This window comes from Oxyura jamaicensis, chromosome 12 (assembly GCF_011077185.1).
Source record: "Oxyura jamaicensis isolate SHBP4307 breed ruddy duck chromosome 12, BPBGC_Ojam_1.0, whole genome shotgun sequence".
In the NCBI taxonomy this organism is placed as follows: domain Eukaryota; kingdom Metazoa; phylum Chordata; class Aves; order Anseriformes; family Anatidae; genus Oxyura; species Oxyura jamaicensis.
The window spans coordinates 8,856,644-8,883,107 of record NC_048904.1 but is presented as its reverse complement, the minus strand read 5'-3'; the positions used below and the strand labels follow the sequence as shown (position 1 = coordinate 8,883,107).

Genomic DNA, 26,464 nt, shown 5'->3' with positions numbered 1-26,464 from the left:
AAAAGAAAGGCACCGGTTCCTTTAGCAGATCAATTTTTTATAGGAGGACGTTAATGACTTGCCTATGCAGCCTTATATTAGATTTCACAGAACAAAAACAAGGAAAAAAATAATTTTTACATTCTTTTCAGAATTAGAGTGACGCATTTCTGTTTTGCTGACAGCCATGTCATGAAAACCTGCCAGAAAACGTTCTACTGCTTTCTTTGAAGATCAGCCCTGGAGCTGGTACTGCAGCACAGGTCACTACTTAAGACTCCTTTAGTGACCACCCCACAGAATGCAGAGCAAGCAGAAATGAGCATAGCTTACAGTAGGCTGAAGAGTTCTCTGTAGTTCTCATCACCTTTTCCTTCAGATACCAGGCTGTCCAGCTTATCAATCAACTCAGCTTCCACCTAGATGAAGAAGTGACTGGTTATAAATTAGCTGTTCATGCAGAAGACAAGGAGTACCAAACACGAGGAGGACTGAAAGAATATTGTTCTGCAGGCTGCCCCACCTTCTGTGAGTGAGTGATTTATTTCTCTGTATCTCAGTTAAATGGAAACACTTCTCTTATTTTTTTTCAATGAAATAGCAGGACTAAAATTAAATTATCCATTTGCTTATCAGAGTCTAAAAGAACATCCCAGGGGCGATAATGTTGATTCTTCACAGGAATTTTTGATATTTATTCTCTCAACAAATAAATCACTCTGAACACGCTTTCTGTGAAAAATATATCCTGTACCATAAATTGAATATCCATGCAGAGAAACCAATTTATGGCATGATCACCACTAGCCTGCTGTGATGGTTCTGCTGTTAGCTAACTGATTTCCAACCATCCAAACGTAATTGCATTGGAATATTATTTGTTCATTAAACTCATTTCTATCAAGCTTCTCTATGCTTATATGATGCATTTTCTTTTCACACTTAAATAAAGGAACAGAACGGTATCATTATGTTGCCCTTCCCTTAGGAAGGTCATGAATATGCATTCATTTCTCCCCTTGTCTAATACATCCTATTGTCAAGTTTGAGATCAGATATTCCAATAAAATCAGTTCAAGTGCAGAAATCATCGTATCCAATATTAAAGAAAAAAAATGTGTGCTCTTCAAAGTCTTGTAAAAAACATACTTTCAACACTAATAAAGACAGGTTTCTAAAGGTTGAAATGGCTTGTAGAATTATCACTTGTTTTTATTCAAAGATGAGCACAGTTTGAGTTTCTCAGTTTTTCAGCTGCCAAACTGCAAAGTAAGTAAAGATGAGAAGGAAGAGTAAATCACCCAGTGACACACAAATGGAATTGGCACTCTTGCTAGTGAAATCGTTAAAGGGAGACTTGATTTAGTCCATGAATCAGACTGCATTGTTCTCTAGTATTGCTGAAAAATTACCATATTAAAACAAGCTACTGGAAAAAAAAAGCATGAAAGTGAATTTCCAGGATTTTTGTATTTTCTAACAACCAATTTAGTATTCAAAGACAACAGAATTCAAAACTAAAAAAAATACCCTCTCTTAGCCTGTAAACTACAACAATTTGACAGAATTCTGGAAAGCATCTGTCCAGCTCTCTAACATTACACTGGACAAAAAATTAACTTCTTGGTTCCAGCTGCTAATGCTAGTAAGGTTTAATTAATCTTGTACTATTTAACTATACATTTCATTCTCACTGATCTAGATGAACCTTCCATCTTTAGTATTATAAAACTATGATACATGCTTTAGTGTGAGAATTAGCTCCATGGGTAAATTAAGATTTTTATGGCTAAAGCTTAGAACATATGAACAAGTATAAAAATTATATGATGATTATGAAAAGTTCATCTGTCATGTAGGAAGTCTAAGTAGATCCAGAAACTAGAAGATGACTGTAGGTACTTCTAATTGTAAATGCCAGAGCAGAAACTGTTCTATTGTTATGCTAATACAGCACCTAAAGCAAAAAGAGTACCATGATCAAATGCCACCATAATAACAGCAGCAGTAGTAGTAATAATAATAATAGCAGTCAAGAGAGTTGAAGCAAGGAGGAAAAAAACATAAGCCCTTGGTAATACTCTTCCACACAGCCTTTGATATATCAGGTTATGGGAAAGGTCTGTTATTCTATCTGCAGATATTTGCCCTCACTATTGTCCCAAACACGACAATGAGGCAATGTCCTCTAAGGATCCATTCCAAACCTACACTTTGTTATTATTACTTTGAACTTTTAGGATCTGTTTTATGTAGTGGAAAATTCAAGCAATTCTCTGACCATGACTGAGCAACAAAATGAGGACTCCTCTGCCTGTTCTGCCATCATAGCTCATGGCAAGTGGGAACAACGGAACTGTTGTTGGACATAAGCATTCAAGAGAGATGCTGCAATTTTTCCAAGAATATACAAGTCACAAAGCCTGTTTCAAAGCATGGCATAATTATTTAGTTATACAATACTGCTTTCTGGCTAGAAATTTGCCAGAGAAGGAAAGACCACTATTTTCACAAATACTGGCTATATCTTGAAGTCTCCATTTTTGGTTTCCAGTCTTACCCACTTAGTGACTGACTAATAATCTGCGTGGAAACCAATGAGAGCAGTGAGAACCCAGGACCAAAGAAATTCTTTTCTCTTTCTCATCTCTGATGTGAAGAGCACATTGCTCTTCTCTATTTTAACATGAAATGTAGCCAGCTCTAAAGTGCACTGCCTAAATAATCCCGGAGTCCTGTAATCTTCTGTGAATTATTCTTCAAATTATCTGTTTTTATATATCTGCATGACATCTTCCTCACTATCAGAAATGGTTCAACAGATACAAACTCCTTGCTTCCAGCTGGGTATTACAAGACAGACAGAGCAAGAAAAACAACACTGCAGATGCCTGGGAAGCTACTTCACCTGTTTGAAGTTGCCATTTTTTCTCTGCTCCCAGTCCATCATGTCATGGAAGATAGGGATCATGATATTTCGGACTTCTGGTTGTGGAACAAGTGTAACACCAAGAAAAGGGCCAATCATTCCCGGAATAAAATGAATCTTATGTTCACCTGTACAACACAAAGCAATTGTGATTAAATAAAAGCATTTGTTATCTGTCACTGAGAAGAAACGGAGCCTCTGCAATAATGACAATAACAGGCCCAATGCAAAGTAATAGGCATGAACATGAAGAAAGCAAGTACATTCTTTTCCTAAAAGGACTGAAACAATACCTTGCTTTACACCATTTCCTGCAAAGTCTGCATTTTTAATTTCAATGCCAAAGCCTTCAGCAAAAACTGTCATTGCATTTCATTTGTAATGGAATTCAAACCATTAAAGACAAACTAAAACATACTAACCAAGGGGAAAAGAGGACAGATGCTTTTAATTTATGAAAGAAAGTATTGGAAAGGGTTGGTGAGAACAACTATGTTCAGTAGAACATACTTAGATTTTAAATACCAGAGAGCTTGTTGCCATCAGTGCTATAGAAGTCACAATTTCATTGCTGACCTTGACTTAGGACAAAATAGCATTGATTCTCAGCAACAGCAACTCAAGGCATTTGCTAACAACCTCTTCTGTGGCCTGCTTACCTTGCAGCTGCAGAGAATAAATTGGAATAGCCATATTTAGAATAAGGCTCAATGATAAATACCTTTATCTGTATATGTATATAATAGACTTCTTTCTTCATATTTAAAGTTTTCTAGTGTATTTTTCCAGTTATTTGATTTCTGTTACATTAGAGAGCTTTCTATTCCCCACACAGATACTTCAAGACTGTGATCGAGTCTGCCTGTACCATCTTAGCTGTGCAAGACAGCTAAGGTTTATTCAGTCTTTTTGATTACTTTTTTTTTTTTTTTTTTTTTACATCTATAGTCATCTTCCTAATTGTCTTCTGAACTCTGTTGAACTTGTCTTTGGTTTTTATAAGCTGCAGGGCCAGACCAACTGTTCTAAAATCAAGTGCACCTATGAAAAAGCTGCAGCAGTAATATAGTCCTCCTTCTCTTACTTAATATTCTTATATATTTTCTTAAAGATCATGTTACTGTTTTTACTCATGGTATTTTACAGGTAGTTCCCATTCAGCTGATTATCAGCATGATACATTCGTAGTTTCTTTTCTTGAGTAGCAGTCCTACGTATGTGTCTACATATAAAATGTTTGTATTTGGCTTTTTGAGTATATTACTTGCTTGCAGCCACGTTATCAAGTTACTCAGTTTCATTTGCATCCTTTGCGCTTTTAATGATTTAACTGTTCGCAGAACCTTGCATAATCTGTGATTGCTATCAGCATTTTTTTTTTTTTTTATTTTCCTGTAGAATACTATATGCTTCCTTTGTCCTCAAATGTTTCCATAGGTATTCATTTTTGATCCCTGACTGAGACAGGATACTGGCCTAGCTGGACTTGCTCTCATCTAGTACAGGAGTTATTTGGCTGTTTTATTAATAAAATCCTGAACTACCTAAACCCAAGACTGCTGCAGGACACTTCTCAAAGCACAAGTCCTAGATGAAAATTCTCCATTTACCTTTTGAGACGTGTAGCAAGATATGTATTCCCCATTGTGTAATATGCTTAGTTTCTTTATCAAAATATATAAGAAAAGGTTACAAATTATAGAAGTTGAAATTTTATGTTCTGTTTTGGTATTTTTAAGCAGTAATGTAGAATTTGTTCCTATGTGCATACTAAATGCCTGAAGAAGACAAAAAAGAAGCTTTACTGTATGTCACTTCTGGGCACTATCATCAAACACCCGTACCTATAATTTTTCATCATAACAACTTTGGCTTTTGAATCATATGCAGATTGATAAAATTAATTATATCTGTGAAAATGTAAATATTTGCTTTACAGCCAGGAAATAGACACAGAAGTCAGAGAGTACTTCCATTTGAAGCAGACTGCGGCACAGTTGAAGAGATTAAAATAAGTTGATTTTATATTTGCAGCTACATAAAAACTGTCACTGACATGTCAAAAACAAAGCCTACCACTGTCACATTTGAGAAGAAAGCGTTCAAATTGGTAGGAACATATTACTTCAAATGAAGTAGAGACTATGATGCCACAGAATATTTTTGGTAGGCGAAGAGAAGTGCTTCCTTGTTTTACAACTCTTAAGAGAAACGTAAAGTGATACATGATATTAAAATAAATTTAAAAAATCTAACTGATATCTGGGGTTACTTTGGCTTTGGTTGTTAAGACAGAGAAGGAAGAGTCATACCCAGGTTCTGCCACATGCTGAAGAGCTCATATGCCATCATCACTCTCATATCACCATATCTGTAAGAGAGGAGATAGACAACTGCCTAATGGAAAAAACACCAGCAAAGGCGGTGACGTTTAAAAAAATAAGGAATAAAACAGAATAAGAATAGAATTGGAATAGAAGGAAGAGAGCTACATGGATCATCAAGTCGAACTGCCTGACCACTTCAGGGCTAACCAAAAGTTATAGCATATTATTAAGGGCATTATTCAAACGCCTCCAACACTTACAGGCAGACGGAATCAACTACCTCTCCAGGAAGCCTTTTCAATTGAATTCACATTTAAATCAACATAAGAATATGAAAAAACTTATCACTGAGTATTGTATTAGGAGATTTATTTATTTCCCAAGCTCTTCTACATTCCAAGTTCCATCATAAATCACAGGGACTTGTGATAGAAAAAGAAGCCTCAATTTTTCAGGCAGCAGAAAAGACTGGGAAGCCAACAAAAAATCTTCTTACTTATCTAGAATCTTCTTTCTCTTAGCTGGTGTGGCATTTTCTAGTTGCAGACTTGGCTGGTTTATGAACAACACTGCCAGGCTGAAATAGGAGTTCCACACCTGTAACACAGAAAGGAAGTTTTGTAACATTACACTCCAATGAGTAAGTTTTAAACAAGTGTAGGAAGACATATGTTCCTTTGTATGTAGAATCAAACATGTAACAATCAATATGCCTCTTGACTTGAGATACTAAACTCTTAAGGACACCAAGGGTTAAAAACTGTTAGGAAAAGATATTAAAGAAGGCAATGTCACTAAGCTTTACTCTTAGCACCGAAGTTTAAAAATGAATAACTTGGCTACTTCAGAGTTTAACTTGTTCTCTTTCTCTAGGCTAAACAGATTTTATCCATCAAAACAACAACAACAACCAAAAAACACAAAACAGAGATTACATTATATTATGAACGAGAGCTTTATACTTTAGCCTGTTTTTTGAAAGAAATGAGCCTTATACATTAATGCTGTGTGTGTGCATGTGCAAATAAAGGTACACGTCTGGCTGCTTTTCCTTAGCAACACTGAGCTTGTGACCACTTTCAAACACATCAGACAGGGAAAACACTCTAAGATACTGTGTTCCTCCAAGTTTTAAGTCAACAACCAAGGAGAGAGGCCTCTGGGAGAGGAAGATTATGAACACCTTGACTTCAGGAAAAGCACTGAGTTCATATTTTATTAGGCCTGACAACAGGCTTCGTTACCTCCACTGGTTATGTAGATATTTGTTTCCTTTACAAAGGCCTCCATTTACTAGGTTTGAGCATTCAGTTCTGCTTCCCTCAATCCACAGCAGATTCAAATTCCTCTCGTTCATCAGTTACATCATCTTTCCTCACAGATAATCAAATGAATGCTGCAAGTATAATCGCTAATATAGCTCTTGTGCCTGTGGTACTACTAGTTTAAACATGTTGTAATATTTTCTCAGCATCAATCCTTACTTTAAAATCGAAGTCTGTTTCTGTGAAATTCTTGTGCAGTGCGGAAGACAGGTACTGAACTGTTGTAACTATGATACTGCAGTCAGAAAAGAAAAAAAGAAAAGAGAAAACATTTGAATCTGGAGTATAAATCATATCACAGTGGTCTGTGGTGCTGATTTTACTATACCTACAGAGACAGGCATTCTTCATTTTTACTGCTAGATTTGCACAGAAGTCACTTATTCTCTGTGTTTCAATCAATAGCTTGTATTAAGTGATATAAAATTAAGAATCTTTATCATTATTGTAATTTGGGGGATTTATATAGAAGCTTTTATAATTCTATTTTGTATATATCCTGTATACAAATGTCATCTATTTTGTATGGCTGAGCTATATTACCTACAGTGAAATGAAAGAATACACCCATCTTTCTCCTACTTTAACGGAAATATTTTTTCCAAAGAGCAGCAACTCAAAAAGCTTGAACTGTTTTAATTCTTGGCTATATTATGGTCCTTTATCTGGCACATGATTCAACTCAATGTATTTGTGAGTATTTTTCCAATTCTCCCCCCCCCCCCCCAAAGGCTCCCTTCACCCCCTTTTTTTGAAGGTGGCTAAATACACTTCAAGGAAAAGTACTCAAGCCATGTGATAAATTCAGGAATTAATAAATAGCATGTAGGATAAGACTACAATAGCATTAAAAAATCCAGGCTCTCTCTCATTCACATGCAAGCAATACTTTCAGTCACACTGCTAAACAGACCTATCTTGGCTTAAGAGTTTATAACAAAATAGTACCAAAGGGAACTAGGTAACAGAGCATCTGAGGTAACTACTCTTATGTAGATTCTTATTTTCTTACAGAACTTCATTTAATTTGAAAGCTTGAAAATACTGAAATCCACTTCCTTGACTTCTCATTAGCTGTGAACACGCAGAGCATACAGCTCAGCAGCTGACCTGCCTGTCTTCTTGTAATGGGAACCCTTCGAGTTCTCAGCCAGTACTAATTCTACAGCTAGTTTATCTAATGAAACAAGAAATGAGTAAATAATTCAAGCCACCATTTGTTCATCACACTGCTACCGCTACAAACAGTGTAGTACTTAACAGAAACAAAATTAGATAAAATAAAGCATTAAAATGGCCAATTACATCATTATTGAGAAATAACTATTTGTAATGTATTTGGTAACATTGCTGGGGTCTGACCCTCCTTTTCTAACTTTGAGACCTTCTCTGTAGGTTAAGGAGTGTTGTTTAGAGGAAAAGACAAGACATTTAAAGTAGTCATTTTCGGAGAAAGGGAGATGAGAAGCCTGACTTAATAGCAACTTATTGTGGGTACCTGCTCCCTGCCACGTGTTATGAGATCTGCTGTGCCACTCTTACCCTCAGTGCAGCTACTTCAGCTTTGAGGTTAGACCTGTAATTCCTGACACCTGTGCATACTGGTAGAGTATAAGAAAACAGAATGATAACAGAAGTCCAAATTTGATATGGATTGTTAAAACAAATGAAGAATTAGGACGAGTACTGCAGAGTTCCTGCCTTGAACACCAAATTTCAGTCAGATCAAACAATGCAGCACAGGTTTTAAGTGTCCAGCTGAGGAGAAAAAAAAAAAAAGGATATAGAATGTTAAAAGTTTATACCTGCTTCTCTACTTACTTGCTGGTGAGCAACCTCATCACCATCCAGTCTCGAGGAAAGACACTCATTTTCATCAGGTTCCGAAATACACAAAAAATCTTCAGGAGGAACTCCTATTGCAAGGAAAAAAATAAAGAAAAGAAAAAAAGCATTAGCAGCTGAAGGTTAATTTGTGTTCCTGATTACAAGCACTTCTTAACCTAAGAGCGAGCTCCCCGTGAGCTTTATGTCACCAGGACATTCATCTGAAAATAGGTAAAAATAAATACTTGGATAATGTTCCATTTTGTTTGCATCTAATATGTACCGACTGGGTTGTATCTGTCTTTTAAATCTTTTACAGTGAGATGAAAAACTTCCTTATGTGCATAATGTATATGACTTCCCATACCATCATCCAGAGTTCCGGTGTCAATTTGCAGCTATTTTCAAACAGGTTGGAATCACAGCTATTTATTTGGTTTATGCATTCAAATAATGACAGCATCTGTCCAAATGTCTTTGCACTTATGTCACAAATTTGACAAAAAAGCACACATACAAACTTGGTAGAACTCCTACATGTCCTTTTTAAAATAGCAACATAAAACCTAATTTCTGACAGACAGCAGAAAAGATCTCTCAAACATATTCCACTGAACATTTGCTTTCCAAAAATTCCCCATACCTGAAAACATTACTGATTTGTGACTACCTGCACCTCTGCATTTATGAAGAACAGTGAGGATGAAAGATGACTGGTCAGCATTGCAAATTATGATTTGTTGTTTCACTTTTCTTCTACACGAAATTAAGACAGCATAGAAAGTGGTAGTACAAGATTTATTCAAAACTGTTCTACCATTGTGCCTCAATTCTGATGGGCTGAGGGGAAAATAGGTATCTTGGTGTAACTTTGCCAAGGGTGAAGGATAAGAAGCTCCTTGACTTTCGGCCTCATTTTGGCCTAAATGTAGTACAGGTAAGTGAACATACTGCTTTCCTATTCAAGAAAAAGTACTGGAAATATTATTACAGCGATATTTAAAGGAATAGGTAATGTATTTTATTAGATCAACTGATAGACTGATAGTTGGAAAAAAGTTGGGGATAATATCTTCAGCTTCTGTCATACTGCTGAACACATCCTTAGATTGTCAGAGATACAACTGTATTCATTCTTATGAGTATAAATTTTATTTTAACAACACATTTTTCACTGTTATGAAATACAAACTATAGTTTAGATAGCTTTTAAAAATATTTAATGAGAATGAATATGAGTTAATATACCAAATCATTTTCCTAGAAGCAACTGTCTGAAAGGTATTAATCTCAAGTAACTATCAATCTGAGATGCATTGAACCCTGCAATCTACAGGTGAGAATTCCATCATCCCAAATGTACTTCCCCAATTTATTCAGCCTCCCTACATGTGCATGAAATACATAGAAGCCAAAAGCATATTCAGACTTCTGTTTCTCCGTCTCATTTGTTAAGGTAACTTAAGTTCCAGCCACATTACACTCATTGTCTATATTTTATCAAGTGTCATACTAATCAAAAGCATGTTATATAAAATATTGTCTTTATTTACAAAATTATTTTGCCTCTTTAATAGACTGTTGTCTGAGATACTCCTCTTTCCTATGAAAGCTGAGAGAAAAAGTCAGGTTCTGCTGTTTTGAGATCTGCCATTTCAAAATGACAGTGACAAAAAAAAAAAAAAAAGCCAACATAGAGATCTTTTGGTCCCTTACCAGCCATCGTCTGTTCATGGGTAGCCATAATTCAAGTTAACATTCACACATTTAGGAGGGTTCAGCAAGAGAATTAGTAAGATTACTGCTTACCCAAGAAAGATTTCATCTGCTAGACATACTTGTATCCCAAAAAAGGCTTGAAACACTCCTCTGGCATAAAATGAATTTCAACACTCTTTGTAAGTAAGCATTAATGCGTATTTCACATCTGGCAATATTCTATAGTACAACTGACTACATTCATGGGATGAAAAAACTTGCTCCTCTATGTTCTATATTGTACTACAATGATAAGCTTCTACGGCTGATAATACCTATCTTTGGTTTTTATTTGCTCTTGTTTATCAAGATAGTTCAGTGTCAATTATTAAATGCTTTTATAACATAGCATCTATTATCATAAGAGGGAAAGGAAGGTCTATAAAAGTAGAGTGGCAATGAATGGGAACAATTAGCAGAGCAAGTAATGCTAGAGGGATTCCCCTCTTCTCTCTCATTCGGAGTGAAGGACCCTACACACGAGATGTTCTGTTGTACCTTTAGTTCATCCTTGCTTTGGAAGTTGTCCAGCAAGTGCTGGAAATGAGTGTCTGACATCTGACGGAGCAAAGATAAAAGACAGGACACGTATTCTCCCTGTTGACAAGATAAGAAATTATTTAGTTCAGACAATCTCAAATTTCATAAATATAAAACTCAACCTAGGGTAAGGTATAAAGGGAGGGGTCTGAAATGGCCCCAATGCCTATGAGAGGAAAGCTGACATGCACAGAAATTAAAAATACTGCATTAACAGTTAACAGTTCTTGAATTACTGTTAATATACAGGAATACACCTTTTACAGGCTCTCCCACAGATGCCATTTTTAAAAGTCTTAACAAATGTTGTAGTCTAAACAAAAATAATTTATAATTACTATTACAGACATTAACGAATGTCCCTCCAAGCATGCAGTTTTTGACAGTCACCTTCTCAGTTACTTTATACTCAATATACTATGCTAACAAAGGTGGGACTGCTACTCATGCAGACATACCAGGAATATTTTAAACTAATTGGCTGATATACTGAAAACGGTATAGCGATAACAGCATGGGATCAGTATGGGCTACAAAAGGTGTCTGGAATCTTGTAAATATTTGGCTGATTAGCGTTCACCAAATTACATGCTGTCATAGCTACAATATTAACAGTATTCCATTAAGATACCCTGAATATAGCTTGGGTAAGCCTACATGAGCTACAATTACATGTCTGGCCTGCAGAGCATATGCACCCTAACCAGTTACCACAGTATCCCAAAATGTTTTCCAAAGATGGGCTCCCCCATTCTACATATCTGAAAGTAAAGCACAGAGAAGTTAAGCAATTTGTCCAAGATAATGCACATGGCACTGGCAAGAATGTAAGGAATATGTCTTCTGTCTGCCAATCCTTTGCAAAACATGCAAACTACTTTCTAATCAGTATCTAAAAAGATTACACATATCACTGTGCTGTAAAATACACGTTCAGGAACGAATATGAGGGGTTTTTATAACTGTGACTTTCCCTTCAATTTTTATTTTTTAAAATTGTCTCAAGCACTGACACAGAAGCTTTGACGTGGGTTGTTCCAATAAACTTCATAGGGATGAACTTCATTGGGAAAAATAGTGTGCTCTTGTATTGTGATAAATAATGGCATGTCAAATGGCAGAAGTAAAAGGAAGCTGAGATTTTACTGGACATTTTAAGAACTATGAAATGCCTTGTTCTTTATTAGGATTCTACCATTTATTAGTTCCTTTGAGCTAACATAGAAAGATACCATCTTTTCACTTGTGTGAAAAGTGTACCTTAGTGTACACTTGTCCCCCAGCATCTCTGAGGTTTCAGCCATTTGATAAAAAAAAAAAAAAAAAAAAGTCTAAAAAAAAAGGATGTCCTGGACAACACCGTAACATAATACATAGCGCAAAAGCTGCAGTAGAGACTCTCCTAAGCAAAAATAGACCAGAATAGGACAGTATAGAAAGGGTAACGAATACAGAAGATGAAAGCAGATCAGTAATTCTGTTCCTTTTCTCTTGTTGCACTAATGCCAAGGAAAAAATTTCTTCCCATAGGCTTAAGCTGACAGCCTAGACAAAGTAGTGGCTTTTCCCTCTTCTCCCACCATGCTCAACAGCTCACTTGATGTAGGTTCTGCTAATTTCTTTTTCAAAAGCACGTTGTGTTTCATTTGCATGAAATAATCAGTGAACCTGAACAGAATATCTCTAGGGTGTTAAGGGATTTGTCCATTGGAAATTATGGTATTCTCAGACTTAGGAATCAGAGCCTGATGCTCATATTGCCCTTGGCAATTCCTATTTAGGGGTGAAGCCCTAGGCAGCTACCCAGTTAGCATGTCTCAAGTTCTAAACACTAATTCTTAATCATGGCTGCAAAGGCAAACAAGAAAATAACCTGGAAATCCACAAAAGCTTCCTTTAGCCCTACTGTTTCCTGCAGACCTCACTACCACACAGAGGAAGGAATGGATCTGTGGCTTATTGAGGAAAAGAGACAGCCCTGGGCATTCATGCAGGAGAGATGATAATGAGGTGCAGGTGGTGGTGAGGGACTGAACCAAAGGTTAAAGAAGCAGGAAATAGAAACTGATTGTTAGTTACTAACAGTGATTTCTGCTGTGCACTGCGGGCAACGCTGCCCTCTTACCGCCTCCTGAGACTGCGATTTACTCATGATTGTAAGCAGAGTTTGTAAAAGCACATCCAGGAGGCTTTCCACCATCATCTCAACCTCCTCCACGACATCTCCCTCCTACAGTAAGTGGTGAGCAAACAAGACAGTTAGAATCTGGAGAGGATGGCATTGGCAGAGAATTCTGTTCAGTCAGCCATACCACAATCACTCATTTTAGTAGAAACTTCTATAATGGAGGTTCAAAGAAGTACAATCAAATTCATCATGGATACCAGATACCGTTATGATGCCAGTGTGTGTTACCTGCTCCCTCTCTGACAGAAACATTCAGGGTCACAGCCATAAGGTAAAACTATAATCAAAGGCCTGCATACACTCTAGAATAAAATGGGATCAAAATATGGTCAATAGCCTTTATTCTATGGCAGCATTAATTCAGCTTATTACCATGGTACCTTTCATTTCATTCCCTTCACACAAAGCCTTAATTTGTTACTGAGAAAGCTCATTGGTATGATTTATAGTTAGCATTATGAGCTTCCTCCTTTAGAGTCAGGTGGGGAAACTTCACCACCCTGTTTGTGAGCATTGCTTTAAATTATCAAGTTACTATTTGGATCAGAGTTTTACGATCATAAAAGCTGGGTATTTAAACTCAGCAGCAATTTCTAAATGTATGTGTGATTTTATTGATTGGATAATTTCAGAGTATTCATTTAACATGAGTCATAAAGTGCTAGTTACTGTCTCTTGCAGAACTACAAGTCCTAGAGCTGTGTAGGGTTCTGAACTCCATTGACATCTAAGTTCTGGGCTTGGATGAAGAAAATTAAACAATGTCTAACCTGGTATATGCATATCCTTTTTCCCCTCCTAGCAGCAAGAACACTGTGTAACCAGAATGCTCTGAGTCACACATACAAAAGCAGACCCTCATTTCAGATGCTCTCCTGCTGACAGAAACTTAGCAGAATTTCATTTTTAAAAGGATCTTTGAAAAACCTGTATTAACCTATAGAAATCCCTCAGCCTTCATTTTACTGAGTCAGTGATGGAATTAAAAAGTCAAGCAGCAGATTACCAAAGAGCTGGTCTTGATTATGGAGAAAATACTACTGAGAATGCCAGAGCAGATGAGTAGCTCCTTCTGCTGTCGTAGGTGAAGGTGAATGTGGTGAAGAACCACAGGTAGCAGGATACGCCGGGACTCTGAAAGAAGGAAAATAGTATCACAGTTCTTCTGAAAGAAACTTGAATTTCAACCAACCCCATCAGCAGCCTTTTGGTATCCAAATTAGCCTATTGATAAACAGCATATTTGATTAATTGGTGCAAATTCTACTATACAGATCGTAGTACAACACACTTCCAAGAATATACATAATGAATTAACGGTACATCTAATTTCAGAAGTTCATAAATGAAGTATACATGATGTTTTCAATATTGATTCAGCTTGGAAATAACAGTTGTGAACTGATACTTGCTGATGTTGATTTCATTTTCAGCTCTGTTGTCACAGCTAATAGGGTCCTCCAATATTATGCCTCTTGGAAACTGGCTAATTCTTCTCATTTAGCTGGCTTACAAACCTTAACCTTATTAAAGGAGGAAGAGCAGGAGCAGCTCCAGAAGACAGTAGCCAAAACAGGAAAAAAGGAGGAAAAAGAGTGGGACAACGTCAGGAAGCTGACTGATAGGAGAGATGGAAGGAAAACAAGTCATCACCATACAGGAGACAAGAAAAAAGAGAATATATCTGCTTTTAATTACACAGCCAGAAGAGTAGGCAGGGTTGGCAGGCAAAAGATGACCTTGGCAACTAGATTCATTTTCCTAGGGGCAAATAACACGTGAGAGATTGTTGACCTGGGAATTGAGTACTGAGTGCACTCACTTCTGTTCCTCACTACAGGGAAGATAAACCCTCTGGTACTTTTTACCTTCCTCTATTATCTTCGTAACTTCTTTTGTTTGGACCTTTATATATGAAATAGACTCTGTCTTTAACCCTTATTCATTCAATGCATCTTAAACAATTACTAATATGTGGAGCTATACAAGTATCGTCATGTAAAGATTAAATATATTTTTTTAAACGAACGTATTGGGTTTCTGATGCAATTGTCTCCCTGTTTCTTTCTCAGACAATAAGCTTGCTGGAAAGTAGGTTAATCCTCCTATCCATGTCTTTGAAACTACAGTAATAAGCAATACAACAGTAATATAAAGTATCAAGTGAGATTTGGCAGTTTTAATAATTGCCTTGATTTGTTAACATAATTTTATCAGCCTTCAGTAGCTACAATTTATCCATGATGAATTTATTAACATTTTCTAAGAGGGAAACTTACATATATTACTGTGTGTGCATTGTAACAACAATGCCACCTAGATAGATAATTACCAAGATTATTTATTTAAGCTTGCAATAAAGCAACTGCAAAATAAAGGTAATGTGCTCCTATTCTTAGTTAACAGCACAACTTAGACTCATACCACTGTCTTACCTGAGAAAGAGAACAGGCGGCTGTCAACAGTGCGTGCAATGGATTGTAGCTTAACAACATCCATTGATTGTCCAATGTGCACGGTACTGGGCATGCTGCCCAGAGTACCCCTCACAAACTCTGCTACTTCCTGCACAGTGAACATCTGCAACAGCTCATCAAAGATAGCGGGGAAGGAGTTCAGCAAAGCAGCCTGTAAAAACCAAATGAAGAATGTGAAAACTGTGAATTCTGTAACTGCAACTAGAGGCACTGAAATAGAAACAACAGTAAAACTGAATTAAGGGTCTGGAAAAAGCTCCTACATAGTGCACTATGGCTAGCATTAATGTTTTGCAATACCTAAAGTTTGTAGTGACCAAATCACAAGATGCATACAAAAATCAAGCTCTGTTGCAATACTGTCATATATATGGTAAGTTGAGCACAGTTTCTGTAGACCTTCAAAAGGCTGTATTTTAGGACATGGTTTATAAAACAGAAAAAATAAGGTACAGAAGGACAGAAAATAGTCTGTTTGTGTCAATTTACTTTTTTCAATAACTGTAAAAATGGCTTCTGATTATAGAATTCAGTACTGTTTTTTTTTGTACTGAGGAACTGTGTAAGAGAGTTAGAACTCTCAAAAATATTCTGAATAACATGTTGACAGACCCTTAACCATAGCATAATTGTCATGTGATATTACATTCTCTCTGCAACAGGGATAGGGTGCAATTTCATGTGAAAGAAGCATCACATCATGCAAGTAAGTGTGCACGTGACTCTTGCAATAGTGGATATTTCCAGTAACCTGGAGCTATCCAGTAAGCTGGAGTGCAGAAACAATATCACCACAACACAAACCAAACTCTTCATCTTTTGTTTCACACTTCAATTAATTTCTTCATAACTATAAAATTCCATGCATCCTATTCTCAAGTTCCATGGACTTGGTGTCATACCTAACAACTGCCACTCACCTCCAAAGCTTTAAAATTATTCTCTTCCTTTACATCCTATCCAAGGTCTATCCCTATCTCTGTCCTTACAACTACTTAAATTCCCTGATGGTTGCTTTCTTGAACTGTTACACTGTTTTTTACAAAATCATAGAATTATCTAGGTTGGAGAAGACCTTCTTATCACCAACTCCAACCCTCAACCTGACCTACTGAGTCCCATCACTAAACCATGTCCCTTAGTGCCATGTCTGCATGTCTCCTAAATACCTCCAGGGATGGGGACTCCACCACTGTCCTGTGCAGCCCACTCCAGTGCTTGATCACCCTCTCTGTAAAAAAAATCCTCCTAAACAGAGCATTTTGATTCAGCTTTCTTACTTCCACCTGTATCAGCCACAGTGTCACCACTAGGCACACTTCTCACCGTTTTCCCCTCACTTGTCTGAAGCTGTCCATACAAACCACACTGCCTTCCTGCAGAAGTTCACATTTAGTCAACTTAGTTGCAGATTTCTGTTTAGCTTAGCCCTACCCAAGACCTACCATTTTTCTTCTGTGAGGAAAAGGTGATCTTGCGGAACAGATTTGTTTTCTCACTCCATAAACATTACTGTACATTTCCCATGCTGGTTGTAACACTTGGAATGCCTCTCCTAATCCCATACAATATATGGCTTCCTTCTTTGCCAAGTCTTTCCTCTAAGTATCTTTTCCTTCAAACAACTGTGATATCTATTTAATAGTCTTTCAGTAAAATATAAGTTATTTTTATAACTAACTCAGCAAACACTGAAGAGCTCATTAAATTATTCTGAATATAAATTTACCTCTTTCTTCTTCGTGCTTGTTATCTCTCTCAACATCTTGTCTTGTTACAATCAATTCAGATTACACAAAAACCCACATAGCCTCCTGGGTGTTGTCACCTATTTGTTGCTACATACATACAATGTACTAACAAAATAAACAAATATGAATCATTTAAATAGTTCATGGTACTATTGGAAGGCTGTAACAGCTGCAAATCCATTCATCATCTTTATCTTTGAGATAATGCAAGTGAAATTACAATACTGACCCAACAAATCCTCACAGTTTTCCTAAACTTATTTCTATTACTGTGAGGCAGGAGGATTTCTATGGTGATTTAGGACATCCAGTAGCAATCTAAGGATATGCATGGGAACTTTTCAGGAAGCTCTGGAGCCGTCTTGAGGTACAGTTATATTGTTTTATCAGTTCCTTGAAAGGTCTTTTTCTGTACAACACCTGAAAATGTTCTGGAGCATTACTCTTCTCAAACTAATTGCCTGGAAGTAAGGACACAAACTGTCTTCATCTCATTGCTGAAAAGAACTGTACCGAGATCTTTTTAATAGCCTGGATAAGAGGACAAGTGTGAAGAAAATTATGTTTACTAAGGCCTCAAGCATTTCTGTAGATATTTAAGAGTTGTCCAGCTTTCTGGAACTAGTACACAATTTCCTTGGTCTGCCTAAACAATTTGATTTATATAATCAGTACTGTATTTTCCAAGTGCTGATGCCCTAAGTTGTTCCATTAATGACTGAAACATTCCACATTTCCTAGTTTTAAAGTACCAGCCCCTTAAACATTAAATTCCAGTTTATATGGAGGAAAAGATGGATTGGGGTAGGGGAAAAGGATTCACTGGGAACATCCATGATGAAATACTTGTGCAGTTTTGGGGAATATTACTTACAGAATTAAATGACGGCCTTGAAGTACCACCACATTTTTGTGGGGCACATGTCCCAGCTCCGCTCACCTGACCTCCAGGCTGAGAGGCCTATGGGGCAATTGGGATCAAGGGGCAAGATAGTGGCACGGGGGAAACAAAACAGTAAACTTTTCAAAGGTTAAAACAAGGACAGGCTTCCCAAATTACAAGTCTAGAGCAAAGATATCAAGAAAGACCACAGTGAAAGAAAAAAAAAAAAAGACAGAAAAAGGGAAAATAACCCCTTCCTCAAATCTAGTCTCTCTCTGTACCTATGATCATCAGAAATAAAAACCAAACAAACCCTAAACATCCTGCATTCATAAAATGCTGTTCCCACTCACTGTCACTTTGTCTGAACGAATCTGTGCTCTGACTTCTCATGTTTTTGTCATTTCATTATACCAACTAATGGGTGATTAAATAAAAGATTAGAGAAACTCTTCTCAAATCTTTCAGAGCGCCTTCTTAAGAAAGAGATCACACTGCCGGCAGCTTCCCTAACCCCTGGAGTTGTTCTGTTTTGTTGTGACATTCACAGTAACTGCTGCTTTGACAAATTACAGTAGGTGTTCAAAATGTCTGTAAATAGTAAATTAGTAATTACAAATCACCTTCACATTACCAGGATGTTCTAGGTGGTCCATCTTTGAGATTCTCTGAGCTGAGGCATACACATAATATTTGATATTACTATTAAAAATTTTGAACACAGGAGTATGTAATTCAGTACAGTGATCTTTCAAATATGATTCAAAACATTGCAACATTCTTACTCACTTTGAGTAGTACCTGAAGGCCACATGATGTCTCAGTGAAGACATCTGGGCCATATTCAAAATAACGTATTAGATGTGAGCACAGGTATCACAATATGCTTGCAGTCAGATTGCATATAATTCTAACTAAATTTAGACCGCTGGAATTCTTTCTGATTGTGACCACATCAGTTGAACTTCTCTACAGCGATGTCTCTACAACCTTGATTACTGACTTGACCTACTACAATTAAAGATTTAAAATTTCTTTAGGATAACTCTAAGACATACAAGAGACTTGGCAATACAGTTTACTTTTGCGAGGAGCAGAAACTGTATTCTTGCGTGACTACTCATTTTTCTCTTGAGACTCCACAGTTCGGTTCACCTGGATCTGAAGTGCTGCTCTCTTATAAGATCGACTGTGTTGTTTTTCAGTATCACCAGCTTGCTAAATGAAGAAAACACTACTAACCTGCGCTTAACTGGCACATGCCCATATACTACCTGTGCAGAAAATATGTCTTTTGGTTTGCCAGTTAAAGTACAGAAAATAGCAAACCTGTGTGAAGATGAGAGTCTCAGAGCTCCTGCTGTCCAAGCTGAGCACAAATCTGATGGACTGGAAAAGCTCCTGGATGCTGGTGCGGAACTGTTCCTCCTCCATTCCACAAGTAGCTCTGGAGTAAAGGATCCGAGATTGGACAATGAACTTGAAAAGATATTCCAAGGCCTTAGGGAGCAGGAAAGGAAGGAAATTAAGATAGAGAGAAAGAAAAATAAAGGAACTTTAAAGAGAACCAGGAAAGATTTTAGGTGCATAATTAATAACAAAATTCTTCAGCTTTAGAAAAGAGAAAGAAAAACAGGTTTTGTAAGTTACATAATTCAGTTAAGGAAGAGCTACTCATCGTCATGCATTCCTTCGCAACCTATAGCCTTCGCTACTCGGTGTGTTCCACTAGCAAAAAATAACAAGTATGTAATTAATTCAAGTAGATAAATTCAATTTACATAATCTAAGGAAAATCTTGCTGAAAATAAGAGATTTATAATTTTCTCATGGCTTGGCATGACAACTGTGTCTGAAGAACCTATTTGCCTGTTTCCATTCAAATTTTTAAATTTACTTTATTTACTTATTTACTTACTTACTGTATTTATTTTTTATTTACTTTAATTACTCGAGTTTGCTTATCTGGATTAAGGTAAGTGGACTGTCAGTGAAATGGAAGAAGTGTTACCTGGAAAAAGAAGTATCTACTTTTCAGTATGAACCCAACAGCAAGGTCTGCTTTTATTTCTGGCAGCTACAGGTACAAATAAAAGTAAATATAGATGCAGAAATAGAAGACAATGGTGACATACGAAGTCCTCTGGCAGCCCACGAAAATAGCAAGCAGCAGTTGTACTACAGTCAGTGGGTATCCTTTTAATTGCAGCTGGAATAAGTTAAGGAATCTTTCTTTTATGGTCACACATGAAACTTGGAGAGCACACAGTAGAAGGAGAATCATCTGCACAGAAGATGGTATTTAACACCATTATACATGTGACAGACACTGCAGTCTAAAGGGCTGCCAAAGTGCATCTGTAGTAGAAAGAAATTTGCTTTATGACATGTCTAGATTAAGTCTGAATTCACAACCTAAACATCTTCAACTAAAATTTTTTAAGTGGCATTATTTAGTACTTCATTTATTTGGCAGCCACGTCAAGTAAGAAAGAGATGTTGTTCTATGTAGCCTTTAACAAGCTTGCCAATCTATCAAAAGTCCTCAGAGATGCTATGATGGCAGATTTAATATTCCACACAGGAAGAATGCCTTTTTCATCATCTGGTGCACACAAGTGTCAACACTGAAACGTATTAAACATCAGTGACAGTTAGACTTCACTCCTTTCCTTAGTGCTCAATGTAATATACCATTAAGAGAGCATTAAGACATGATGTATAAGCTGATATCATTATGATATCACTTGCTTAGGATGATAGCACAGGAAACAAACAGGCTGGAGTTCCAGTAATCAGAGTTTACGCAGAAACATTAGTACTATTACACTGTATTGACTGAAAAGTATTCTTGTCTACATTTTTGTTCAGAAGCTCAAAGTAATTCCAACAACAAAGTTTGCCCTCATTTAATTTTTGCATGCATATGCTAGTTCTCTTTGAACCACCACACTATAATGCACAAATATGCACTGTTATGTTCTAAGCTTTACAATGCTACAGCTTTAAGGACAGAGAACATTAATGTTGAAATTCCTTTTGAACCGATCAGATTTCAAAATCCCACTGATAATTACAGTTTTTTTTTTTTTTTTTTTTTTTTTTTTTTTTTTTTTTTTGAATGACAGCAACCTCGGTAACCTGGCAGTACACTGTTATTCTTCTCTAGTAAAACATCTTCGTGTTTAGCTTCCTTACACCAAAGGACTTTACTGGCTAATAGCACCTTGTATTTCTAGATTGGTGCCAGACAAAGGTCAGTTGGTGCATGACAGCCCACTCTTAAAGGTGAGCACCTCTGCTGCTAATGCCAAACACAGCAAGTCAAGTGCTGTCAAGTTGTACCAGCTTGGTATAGGCAACCCAAATTCTAACATGAAAGCTCATGGCTTTACCATGAAGATTATGTTTTACAGTGAATCAGAGGATTTATGTCTGAAAATCCGTAATTCTCTGTTGGAAGCGGAATGGCAGGCTTTCAGCAACACTGTGTCCAAACACCAAACATATTTCACTAGTTTTGCCATGACTAGTAGGGAAAGTACAACTGTCCGTGGAGCTAATCCATCGAGACATTGTTACAGAACTCCCCATGTAGGCACATCTGGATGCAGTTTCATGGAGTTTGTTATGGGCCATAAACAAGGAACAAGATGCTCTGTGTTCTGGCAAAGCTAGAGAAGTCCTTGCGTTACTGTTCCTCAAGGTTTCATAGCAAGTTTTCTGAGAAAAAGTCTTGAGGGAGGGAAGCCAGTTTAGAAATAGTCCAGAAATGCCAAAGTCTGAATCAGAATGCTATGAGATATCTGCGTATGTCCCACAAATGTATATGGGGAGTCAAGAGCCGAAAAAGAGACTGCAGAGATACTGCAAAACCTGCTTTAGGGTACTACATTTAACAGCTAACTGAGGGAAAAACAAAGAGAAAGCCATCCTGTTCCCTGAGTTGAAGAGCTGCTAATGCAAGGAGCATCGTGAAGACACCAAAGACCACAGATACTCCCAGCAACAGAATATACTACAAGTAATGACAAACTGGCAGTGATAATGGTTTTGGTACAAACTAGTTCCAAATGCCTGAAATAAAATTTAGAAAGAAAGGGCATTGATCACTTGGCTATAGTGGGAGAAGATGACTATCTTCAATCTTCACTAGGGCCTCGAAGATAGACTTGGAAAGGCAACTGCATCCTTTGAGATACAACAGCAGCTTCCATGGTAGAAGTCAGGTCTGAAGAATCTCTGGTTTTGACTGTAATTCCTGCGCTTGGAAAGACTTGGGCTGTCAGATCTTCAAACAGACCCTGATCACTTATGGGACTGCTACTGTCTAGGCAAACACCTGAGATTCCCAGTAAGCAAAGAGCTGCCTTGGAATCCTTGAATTCATTTACTTTGTTTTCTAACAGTATGTTGAATAACTGAGCTCCTGAAAGACATCCTAACATTCACAGTCACAATTGCTGAAGAGAACTACTATGAGGTTCAAGACGTGATCATCGCGTAGGAACAGTTTCATACATCTGTATCTGCTGCATTGCTTAACACACTGATAAGTGGTTTGGGGAACAGGGGGAGGAGAAGGGAGAACATCCTAGCAGCCAGTCCGTTTAGGGATCTGCCTCTCATCTCACAATTTTAATAGGTTTCTTTGTAATCCAAAAAAAGAAAAGATGAGGATGGAAACTAACAGAATGAGAAATTTGAGAGTTCCCACAGAATTTCTTGAGAAGACATCTTTGGCCCATGAATCTGTAAAGTATTGCAATACAGTAGTTTCTAAATATATGAATATCTACAAAAGACAAAGTAAACACTGGTATAACACACTTGTAATAGCAGTGATGCCAGATCATTCCAATGAAACAATCATTCTCCAAAAATAAAAATTACTTAATCAAAAATATTGACTGAATTAGACCAAAGGAGGCAATATAAAGTACAAAAGTATCACAAGAAGGAAGAAAAAGAAATGAAAATCTGAAGCATATGCCAAGACCCATGCATACAGATATTCACAAGAAACAACCTCTAACTTTCCCATGTGGTCATCAGAAGTTAAAGGAATAGCTTGTGTGTGTGGTGCACTTCAGCTGTGATATGCTTCACCTATTTGTACTGACATGAAAAAGAGAAAAAGAAAGTGCAAATCTCTGCCACTTCTGCTAGTTTCAAAAATGCCCAGACTCACATGTTTGGACATAAACCTGCTCACAGTAAGAAGGTACAGATGGACAAGCACTCAAAGAAAAATCTCTTCCTGAAAATTTTGAATCATGTATTCATATAGTTAACAAAGTATCTTTTTTACAATTACATATAGTAAAACTAATAACCCTATTTATTCTCTTAATTCTCTGTAATTAGCACCAAAAATATTCCCTTTATTTCAAATAATAATAGAATGCTGAGCATTCCTGCAAGATCATAGTCTCATCACAGAACCATGATTCACGTCTTGTGCTTTAACTGGTAGAATTTCCATCCAGTTAAAGGCTCATTTATCTGCTTCTTAAAACACTCCCAAACTTCAACCAGTGAAAAAATGAAGCTGTGGCACAGCCAGAAATAAAAAGCTTATCTTTGATCCACAGCATCTCTGTCTAACACATTTGAAATAACTGTTTCTTGAAGTGCAAGGCAGAGACCACATATGTATGATTGGTGCGTATATACTCCACCTAAGTTCCACTTAAGTCCTCCATAAGGCTTTAAAAGGAGTTAAGACAACACAGTTCTTCCATTTTATTTCTGCTTAAGAGTGAATCTCCCTCTAAGATTAAAATTTTGGCAAAAAAAAATATTGGTTTAGCGCTTAAGAAATCAGTGCCAGACTACCCTTGATTTTACATGCAGCTTCCCCAACTCTTTTGGAGTCACAGATGGAACAGACACACAAATTCTTCTATTAAATACATACTCTCATTGCTTCCTGGATGTGATCTTGGCGCACAAGCTCAGCTGAACGGTCCATGTACCACTTCAAACATCGGATCAGTTCTCTGAAAACGACACATAGTGGAAAGTCAGCACCATTTTAAAATTAGTCAAGGCAGCAAATATTTTGGTTTCAGGGGGAAATCTATAAAAGGAATTCTCATTTTAGTCTATTCCAAAGATCAGCTATAGCTGTCCTCCTGACTGAATTTACACAACATATACATTTGTTTAAATTTCAAAACCAGAAAGTAATTTCTTCTCTGTAATTGACTTAGACCATGAAATGCACTAAGGGAACATTAAAAAGATGTTATTAATAAGAGCTATATTGCTTGCCTTTATCAAAGCTAAAATCAAAACATTTTTACTTTCTGGTAAGAAATTTCAGATTTCCTCTAAGCAAGCAGTCTTTAGAAACTAAGATCACAAAGAAAATGTGTTCATATGTTTTCTTAAGCGCACAGTACCATTTGGACTAGTTTAAAGATTTTTGTTGAAAACATTTATTTCAGGCACTGAACTACAAAAATAGTTTGATTTACCTGACAGAAGTGATCATTAACACGAGGCAGAACATGTTTTCAGCCTCTGAACATGACTATGCCTTCTAGTGTTGTACAGTATCTGCAGTTCTTTGCCTGCCACTGACAAAGTATTTTTGATACTTTAGAAAAAAAATTATACTAAAATGTCAATGCAATAAAACAATCCAAGCCAATTATAAGCTGTTTTTAAGAGTTCACTGTGACCAAAGATAGAATAATCTCAAACGTACAAAATCAATGGTCCAAAAGAGAGTAAAAATAAATGCTGACCGGTAACTGTTACTGCTTTCCAAATCTGTCTTGTTGTCTGACACAGAAAAGTATACTAGAAAATAAGGCAGAATCTCTGAAGTTACAATGAAAATTAAGTTTCTGATCTACTGAAATTATACATTTACTCTAGTAAAATGGAACACCATCATCTTATGTGAACACCTATCTACTATGAAAGAGGAAATTACAATTAGTTCTCCAAGCTTTCTTATTATTCATGCCTTTTCCATGCATCCTATATCTTAGTATCCTTCCTGGACAAGAAGCATATGTGCTCTTGTAGCTCATTAGTACAGACTGATAATGAGGTGTTGCTGTGTGACAGTGTCTCTTCATTTAAAAAAGGATGAAAACAGAATTTGCCAGTTCAGAAAGGCAAGATAAAAATTCAAAGTCTGCTCATTCATAGCAACAGGTGACATTGAGCAGCTTTTCTCTGAAACAGTGTTGGAAAAATATTTGTCTGGGTAGTTCTATTTTTAAAAACCACTAACATAAGCATTATGATTCAGATGGTGACATCATTCAAAGGCTTCTAATACCATCTCCTGAAGAGATGGATAAACAAAACCTACTTGTAAGCCAGTGCTCCTGCAAAGTGCTTCTGAATGTAAGTGTCCATCACAGGTCGAAAATGAAAATACTTGCTGTCACGCAGTAGATTTATGATGAACACCTGTAAGAGATGAAAAAGTGAACCCACACTGAAAGTAATTGCACAGTCACTACTGTTCTATAAACAAGCTGCACAAGCTAAGGAACAACGAGATATATTAGTTTCTTTAAACAGTCAATACTTGTGTTACTAGATGTTATTGCTTGCTTCTCCCAAATGATAGCAAATACTTCTCCTATCTCCAGCTGGCTGATGCTATCCTTAACCTCCTCACCCAGGATTATTATAGATAAGCTTGGCTGGATTCAGCTGAATATTTCATATTTAGTTGAAGGAAAACAATAGTAACATGATAATAAGAAAAATAAAAATCACTGGCAATGAGATAAAGTAACAATTCAGCAGCTTACCAAAGACTGAAAGACCAACAAGCCGTACTTTTCTGTGTTGTCATCCAAAACTACAAACAACGTGTCGAGGATATCTTGTAGGAACTAAAATGACATTAATAAACAACAAAAAAAAAATCAAATTTGGTTGTATTCAGAAGAAGGACTTTTTCCCCTGCTTGAATTATGTCATACATGTTGATATTTTTGTAAATCACTTTCCAAGAACAAACCATTTCAGGTTCACCAATGAGAAATGACAGATTTTTTTTCTTTAAGAATTTTTTTCTTTACAAGGAATATTTAGGAATATTTCTAAATGAAAATGATAAAAAAAAAAAAAGGAAAGAAGAAATATATACTGCACTTAAATATAACTGTGTGTTCCTTTTATTGTGTCTGAGCTGACCAGAATTGCTGCCTGGGTGGCAAAACAACTTACTTTCATTCTTATATCATTAGTGCATCAGATACTGTTCTTTATCAAATTTAAGACCTGGAAGCACATTCAATAGTGCTCCAAATTATGTTTAGTATTGAAAACTTGTGTTATGAATGGAAGTAGGGCCTTTATAACAAGCATTAACTGTTCTGAGCTATGTATTGCCAATTGTTTCTCTCATCCATAACGCTGAAAGCTGTTAATTCAGTGATTTCTTTCCAGAAGGCACAGTCCTCAGGAAGGATGACTGTGAAGAGCGATGTTGAGGATGAAGT

At 36.7% G+C, this 26,464-nt stretch overlaps 1 protein-coding gene across 16 annotated transcripts in view; it reads right to left on the bottom strand.

The window, feature by feature from the left end:
• DOCK3 (dedicator of cytokinesis 3) overlaps nt 1-26,464 on the bottom strand; it is a 212,402-nt gene that overhangs the window by 40,663 nt on the left and 145,275 nt on the right. For 14 of the 16 annotated variants that reach the window (XM_035338064.1, XM_035338065.1, XM_035338068.1 and 11 more), the window contains 14 exons: nt 25,769-25,852; nt 25,318-25,418; nt 23,905-23,986; nt 19,314-19,484; nt 15,309-15,501; nt 13,880-14,007; nt 12,769-12,915; nt 10,644-10,742; nt 8,382-8,476; nt 6,720-6,795; nt 5,732-5,832; nt 5,221-5,279; nt 2,888-3,036; nt 313-398 (listed from right to left, as the gene is read on the bottom strand). In XM_035338064.1, the coding sequence (XP_035193955.1) occupies nt 313-398; nt 2,888-3,036; nt 5,221-5,279; nt 5,732-5,832; nt 6,720-6,795; nt 8,382-8,476; nt 10,644-10,742; nt 12,769-12,915; nt 13,880-14,007; nt 15,309-15,501; nt 19,314-19,484; nt 23,905-23,986; nt 25,318-25,418; nt 25,769-25,852 (1,571 nt within the window). The remainder of the gene's footprint in view (nt 1-312; nt 399-2,887; nt 3,037-5,220; nt 5,280-5,731; nt 5,833-6,719; nt 6,796-8,381; nt 8,477-10,643; nt 10,743-12,768; nt 12,916-13,879; nt 14,008-15,308; nt 15,502-19,313; nt 19,485-23,904; nt 23,987-25,317; nt 25,419-25,768; nt 25,853-26,464) is intronic. The other 2 variants (XM_035338067.1, XM_035338075.1) reach the window with 2 other exon arrangements.